The sequence below is a fragment of the Phoenix dactylifera genome, chromosome 12 (assembly GCF_051530095.1).
Source record: "Phoenix dactylifera cultivar Ajwa chromosome 12, Ajwa_hap1_PhDact_Kaust_v1.1, whole genome shotgun sequence".
Classification (NCBI taxonomy): domain Eukaryota; kingdom Viridiplantae; phylum Streptophyta; class Magnoliopsida; order Arecales; family Arecaceae; genus Phoenix; species Phoenix dactylifera.
In genome coordinates, this window is record NC_143201.1 from 17,423,501 (window position 1) to 17,431,301 (window position 7,801).

The following is a 7,801-nucleotide window of genomic DNA, read 5'->3' on the forward strand; positions in this document are numbered from 1 at the left end:
CCAGGGTCGAACCGGACCGATCCGGACCGGCTACATAACGGTTTGATTCAGACGGTTCGACCCAAATAACCATGCGGGTTCCAAATGGATCGGATCCTAATTAGACCCGACGCGGATTCAGAATACTCGAGATATTTGACTCCAGGTGCTACTGGATTCGGACTCTAATCGAACCCTTCAAGCAAATGGACCGCGTTCACCGGTCTATTACGTGGTCCCCGGGCCTGAGTTAGGCCCGGAACATCGGATCATGCCGGACCCATAACTGACCCGCTTTTGTATCTTTCTATCACTATGTACGCCACGAGATTAACGCTACCATAATTAAAAACGGACGTCCCTTTTACATGGGAGCCCCTCGTGGGATCATAGCATCTTAGCCGTCTAATTGACTGTAATTGGAGATTAAATTAAGGTGCGTCACAGATCAAAACTCAAACAAACGGCTGATACGATGGATGGCAATTACGTAACTTATTGGAACGTCGAGCCTTTTTATTGCTTCGTTAATACCAACTTAGTTAAGTAATTAGCAACGTGATTTAGATAACCAAATTGCCATAACTAACGTGTCTCTCTCTCTCGGCGTGTAAATTAATATAAATATTTATAAATTTCTCTCCACTTTTCTTTTCTGTGGTCGCTGTCGATATGGAGAAAGAGAGAGTGAGAGCAGAGGGAGGAAGTTAGCAGAGCTCTCTCAACCGCTCCCCTCAACACCCCCCCACCTCTTCTCAGAAAAAAAGAAGAAAAAATAATTCTCCGTCGCGTACCGTATTTTTTCCCCTTTTTGTCCGATTTTTTTGTTCTCTAATTGATACGAAGCCTTCGGTCTTGGAAGCCATCCAAGGCAGAGGAATGGATTTCGGTGATAAAGACAACAGCAACAACAAGTGGGTTTCTCTTTTTGTTTAATTTATGAAATGTTTTTATATCGTTATTCATCTTCATGAGTGTTTGATGAGATTGTTAGCGAGGAAAAGTTAGGCGTTGGATTGGGAATGGAATGGTCATGATGTTGATGGGTTTTTTGAAGTCTCTGGTTTTGGTCGTGTTTTGATTGATGCATTTGATGCAGTCCTTAAGATGTCTAATTTTTTGTCCTTTCTTTTCTGATAAAAATCTTAGTTTTGTTTGAATGTGTTCTTTAGAGTGTATGTTTTGGGTTGTTTTTTTTTTTTTTTTGATTTTTCAGTTGTTTTTCTTCTTTCCTGTTATGGGTTTTTGATTTTTTTTTTGATGCATGGAAAAAGTTGGCATTTTTATTCTTTTGCCCCTTTGCCTAGATCCGGATGTTGCAGTGTAGCGCGGTGGTAATGGCGAGTGGATTCAATTATTTACTGCCTATTTTGATCAGTAGATCTCCGTTTCTTTATATGTATTATAGGATTTGATACTTGCATCTTATGCGTTCCGTGCTTTCGTGTTCATTTACATATCTTAGTATGTTAGTAGTCACTAGATGTATGATGAAATGTGGTAACAAATGTTAGGATGTCAAAGCAAGGTAAATATCTAGTTTTCTTTGTTCTGGATCTAACCTTTTTTTTTTTCCTTTTGTTTGTCGATCTCTCCCTGTTGTCATTGCTGGATTCTACACTGTTAAGCATGTGATTTCATGGCTATCTGATTGGAAAGGAATCATTTTATTGGAACAATTTGGTCAATTGACTTGCATTGTATTCATCGAAGTGAGAATCCCATGATCTTATTAGTTTGTTAGTCGATCCATCATGTCATGATACTTTCGTAAATTTTAGATTGTGTGCATTTTCTTATTTTCCTATAATCACTCTTAAGTGCTAAAGGAAGCGACTTTTTGTACATTTTTGTATAATTACCTGGTGTTGGAATGGTTGTAGTGAGATGTGGGAATGGCCAGGGGAGGAGTATAGTCTGCAAACAGATTCACGAAATGGTATGTTGCTTCTAAAGTTTCGTTCTTTAGGAGCCCCTTTGCGGCATTGGTTCCAATTGTCTGGTATCCTGAATTCTGCAGATTTCTCTCACTTTCTATGGGATGAAGTAAACACAAATGAAGATGATTTGTTGTACATGCTTGAGGAACAAACTCCTATTAAAGATTGTGCAGAATTTGGCTACCAAGTATCAGATGTTGGAGGTTTGCTTTTCTACTAGTAGATATTGACTTGTTTTTATTGAGATTGTGCTGAACTCTATGTAACTAGGGTGTGAAATTTAGATAATGCCAACAAAGGTTTGGAGGAAATTAAAGAATCTTCACAACTCAAGAGGAGGCGCATGTTGCAGTTCACGTTGGATTCTAATGAGGCTGACATTGCCAACGAGCAAGGTGCTGCTGCTTTCTTAAAATCTAAGGTTGGTTATCCATAAATATGAGGTAAATTTTCTCTTCCCATATGGTTGCAGAGTGGCCTTTTTCTTATGGGCTCTGTTCTTATATTTATTCAGGTAAGAGAGTGTTCGATGGTGGAAGATGGACTTTCAGAAAGTTTACAGTGGACTTCACAGTGGGCTGTGGGATTTTCAGGTTGGCCTCTCTTAATAATGCTTTATGACTTGAATTAGATTATCTATTTGGTTATTCTGATTCTAAAATCTATGCCAGATGAAAGGTGTGCCTTAAGCTGCGAAGGATTGGATCAATCATCAGAGGGGTGGCTGATGGAATGCTTAAATGAAAAGGAGATGCGTTGTAGTCCTGATGAAATGTGTGGAATTTAAGATTTTACTTTCTCATCTGGTAACCTTTCTACCTAGTTTATAAGTCTTATGTCATTATACAATTTCCTGTAGGAACAATTATGTGGCCTACAATGAACAAGTCAGTGTTTCTGGTCAGTAAAACTTCTCCCCATTCATCAAGTTCCTCTTTTTTTTTTTTTTCTGTTTCTATCAGTTAAAAATGACTGACCTGTAATCGTAAAAATTTGCTTTTCTTTGAAAAATATGCATTAGATAAAGATGTTTATACCATCTCATTTGTGTCTTTAGAATGTAACAACATTTCACCTGACATGGAAACTGATGTGGTGCAAGAGACACCAGCTCCTGCTCCTCCCAGAATTTTTAAGGGTATGTTTGGCATGTGCTGTTTTATACCTTTAGATTATTACTCAAATAAAAAAAAAAATACTCATTTGTCTTCTTCATAAGTTTATATTTTGTCCTTTCATTATATCAGGTAGGAAATCTTACATGAAAACTCCGACAAAGTTAACCACTTCGGTTGCCTATCCTTTTTCCCTCATCAAACCATGTGGAGTTCAAGGTGATGTAACTTTGAATGACATAAATCAGCGGATTCTTGCTCCACCACCATCAAGACTGAAGCATAAGAAGGATGAGGACCCTGCCATTTCTTATCCTACTTCAGCTTATTCTGGGAAGCCTGTGGTTGTCAAAACTAAGATTCGCACTGAAGGGGGGAAAGGCAGCATTACTATCATGAGAACCAAAGGTTGACTCAATAATTTCCAAGTATTTTGTGGGTCTGGCCTCTTTCTCATGCATTTCGTTTTCTGTTGGTTTTGCATGAGAGGTTCTGGCCAGGTAGTTTACATACATGTTTTATTGGATCCTTGTTTGGTGTTGGATCATTTGCTCAGACTTATTTCTTGAACCTCTTATTTTGAGCTTAAGTTCCACATTGTTGAGAGGAACTTGTTCTTGTTTTGTGATGCTTTCATTAGTTGAAGAAAATTGTAGTGTTAAAACTTGGATTTTCTATACTTTTCAGTATTGTTGTCCTAGTGATGATCTGTGGAGCATCTAGTTAACATTTTGGGAATTGAAGGATTTTTCTGACTTTCAGTATCCGCACCTGTGCCTCTGACTAGATAAATGTGGAATAATTTGATTTACGCTATCAAACAAGTATGAAATTACAACTGCAATTAGCAGAATATCCTTCAGATGTCATATGAAACTAAACTCAGCTGGATGACTTATAAATTCTGAGATAGTGGATGTAATAAAATTGGAAAAAGGTTAAGAGCATGCTATGCAACCTAGACATGTCTTGTGAAAATAAAGTCTATTTTGTGATGCGTGCAATTACTACATGGGGGTAGATGAAGAAAATGGAGGTCTGGTATCTGAAAGTAGTTTGGATGACTGCACTTTGCAAAAGTAATAAATACGAGTTCAAATAATTGATAGTTCAAATACTTGATCAGCTTTGGTAAAACTTTTGTGGTTATGCTCTATATTAAAGGAACAACCACCCTTGTGGCTGAAAAATATTATGGTCATCACTCCTCCATATGATGAAAATTCATGTTTCTGTTGTACAATTACTTGAAGTTGTACACCTAACTAGTCGGTCATTTAGTACACTGACTTGCTTAAGGAACGCTTTTTACTTCATTGCTCAATCATAATTCTTCTATCATTTATCTTGATCTCTGATATGGTATGTTGACAGACATATGGTTGGAGTTTATGTCAAAAAGATCTTAATGGTGTCTACTAGTTAAAAAGATAGACGAGGATGGGACCATGGTTTCTTTCTTTTATTAGATATTGCTTAGAGTTATCTTTACTTTTCACTCATGATTTTCAGTTACATATCCCCTTAAAAATCCTTTAGATTTGAATTTTAATTGCTAGATTTTGAGGCTTATCATTGTAGAGGGATTAAAGAATCAGTGAAGGATCTGAGTTTTGATGTGTATTTGGCATTTGAACAACACACTACTAGAAACATGGGCATAATGGAAGCACAGTAGTTTTTGTTTACCCCATGAGCTCAGAATGCTGCTGCTTGTGCATTACAACATAGGCAATTCCTTTCCAGTCTAAGATGCAACAAGAATGCCATTTAGGTTAATATTAACCACACAGGTAAAAAGCAAACATATTAACTGGAGATATCAATTAACAAATCTACAGAAGCTTTCAAACAATAAATATCAATGGTTGCGTGAAGTTATGTTGTTATTAATAGTAGAGGGTGAAATTTAAGAGGGTGCAAGTATATGAAGAGGGTAGTAGTTTCTATTATCTGTTTTATACTAGTTAGGATGCTGGACATGCGGGATTCGAGGATGCCTTCAACATTGTGGGGTTGAGCAGGTAGCAGCATCTTTTCTTTGTTATGATGTTGTGACACCTAGATGTTTGTCGGTTGCCCAGGATGATCAACTCTTGCTAGCTCATTTCTGTCTCAGGGTAGGTTGCTAAGGGTTTCTGAATGTTAGAGGTTAGTATTGGCATTTAATGTCTTGGCAATAAGAACAGCTTACAAGCTAGTGGATTGCTCCATGTGGGTGGGGTTGGTTCCAATACTGAGGTTTTGGGTGGTCTGAAGGGGCTTGGGTTATGTTACTGGAGAGGTTGAATAAGTGGTGTTTGTATTAGTGTTCATACCTCATTATCCTATGAATGCTGAATAGACGTGTGTTCTTCATATTGTTGCGTACTTGCAGTTATAATGGCTACCTACCTTTGTCTTCAATTTCGATATATGCTGTGTCATTGCTCCCATAAGTATGAAAGTCCCATACCTCTCCCAATTATTGTGTTTGTTTAATCTTGGTTTCTAATTGCCCATTATTGTTTAGAGCACACATCTTCAATAGTCTAGACCAACAACATCTGAACTTCTCAAAATTTCAAAGCCTTCAGTAGGAACTTGGCGATGACTATCGAGAAGCTTGCGGATTAATGTCTCTGGTGAGTAGAAATTATCTTGCTCGTGGTGTCTAATTACATCATTATTTCTAATCTTACTTCTAATGTCTGACCTCGATACCCCATCAACAAGAACACCAAGTTCAGTTCTTGTACAGCTGACGTGAATCATGTGATTTGGGTTTGCTGATCAATATTTCTAACTTTGTGCTTGCTGTCAATTTGTTCAGTAACTCATGCTTAACCTTTAGACTTTTTTATTATTTTTTTTCCCAATTCCAGCTTGATACTTTCTTTTCGAAATATATTCATATACATGTTGACTTGTTGGGTCTGTAGTCAAAATCTGTAAGACAATGTCTAACATCTGATTGCTTTTAATTTTTTGGCTTGCATATGAATGTGATCGATTACAGAATTGTATCAGTAATGATGTAGGGCATTGTTTATTTGTGGACTGTAGACCTATGCTAGACATTATATAGTAGATGAGAACTTCAGACGACAATTTGACCTTGACATGCAAAATTAAGGCAGGGGGAGAAATATTTTAATTTTGATCCCATGACTTCTCCCTTTAAGTTCCATGTATAAAGTATGGTGTTTCATCCTATAAAAGCATGATCATAATGGTCTTAAATTTTAGGGAAATGCTATGGTGTGGTTAGGTGAATTGTTTGCCGTGCACCTTCCAATAAAGTTAACAAGCCCCCAATTTTATTATTGTTATGGTCAACTAAAATCCTTCAGATGACTTTTCTGTTCACAGATACTAAAGTATAGCAAAAGATAGCAGAAAAAATGCGTTATTTGATGCATAAGATGTATGCGGATATTGAGCAAGAACTTTTAGATTGCTGATGTTAATGTCGTTGTTAATATTATTGGTTTCAACTTAATTTTCACCATTCATGCCTGATTGTAACTTTCTCCTGCTTCTTTTCAGTAAGAGAATAAACTTGGTTTGTGGAAGCCATAATCTCACTGTGTTGCAACTGCGCAATTTATTGCCCGTGCTCCTTTCCATGGGTTTCCTGTTTGAGCATGTGTCCCTTTAGCTTTCACTTTACCCATGTCCCACTAAAAGTTCCTGCACTCACAAAGAAAAACATGTTTCCTGTCGAATGTTTCATCACCTTTCCCCCTGTCGCTGTGGAACTTAAGCAGTGCTGCATAATATAATAGGTCTTCCACAGGTTCTACAGTTTGCTTACGTCCTGTTTTGAAACTAGAAGCTGATGATGAACCACAAAAAAAAGACATGATTTTCTTGTCTTTTTCCTTTGTTTTTCTGGTGGTAGATTTTTTGTACTTGGATTCTAAACTTTTTCCTGTTACTGCACTGGAATTGGTCTAAACTTCTAAACTTTGTTGCAGACGTCGGGTTTGTTATTTAAGATTTTTCAACATGGGTTAATTAGTGTAAATATTTTGAGGTAATTCGAAGTTTGGTTCTTCTGTTTAGATAATTCTACAAGTTAATAGTTCTGCAATAACTAGAGGCAAGTCCATTCATTCTTTCAGAATTTTTGTGGTCCGTTGGATTGCTGCCTTCGCTTTCTTGTTTTCATCTTTTTACTGGTTCACTTTCTGGACTCCATGTGCAGTATGCATGCATACGTTGCTCCCAGATCTCTCTGCTCTTTTATTTTCTTTTAATGTTTTGTTTGTAGCTTTTCGTCCTTGGCTTTCAGGAGTCCCACTCTTCCTACCACAGTGGACCCTTAATCAATTAGCCACATGGCTGGTGATGAGAAGTAGGTATGGATCGTTGAAGGATTTAATACTTGGTCTTCCTTTTAGATTTTATATGGAAAATATGGAATTATATGCAGGATGTGATATTCTTATCCTCATGATGTAATCCTTTCTCTATGGGAAATTCATAATTGTTGGATTCTACTCTTGGTTTGTCTCATTGAACCTCTTCCCATTTGCTTTTGATGCATGATCTTTGCCATAAGAAATATCAAACCATCAATCATCCCGTAAGATTGCCCAAATGGCCAGAGCATGCCAAAGGCAATGAAATGAGTCGCCGCATGCTCAAGATCTTGCTTTGCCCTCCATTACTTTATGAGCCACTTATCTACCAATTTTCTGATATCATGTTTCCTCTTCTTTCTTAAAAGGAGTTAGGGATACCTAGCCCAATCTTCTACTATTTTTGTTCCATTTCTAAATC

General features: G+C 37.3%; 1 protein-coding gene across 2 annotated transcripts; it reads left to right on the forward strand.

Moving 5' to 3' along the window:
* Positions 1-571: 571 nt before the first annotated feature.
* On the forward strand, positions 572-3,707 carry LOC103709378 (protein XRI1-like). Of its 2 annotated transcripts, none has more exons than XM_039129950.3 (9): positions 572-893; positions 1,863-1,918; positions 2,000-2,122; positions 2,204-2,340; positions 2,434-2,512; positions 2,591-2,693; positions 2,779-2,819; positions 2,977-3,057; positions 3,167-3,707. In XM_039129950.3, the coding sequence occupies exons 1-9, from the start codon at positions 859-861 to the stop codon at positions 3,445-3,447; spliced, it is 936 nt and encodes a 311-aa protein (XP_038985878.1). In that variant the 5' UTR covers positions 572-858; the 3' UTR covers positions 3,448-3,707. The 2 variants fall into 2 exon arrangements, with proteins under 2 accessions (XP_038985878.1, XP_088564826.1); XM_088708700.2 differs by having other exon boundaries at positions 634-1,691.
* The last annotated feature ends 4,094 nt before the right edge of the window (positions 3,708-7,801 follow it).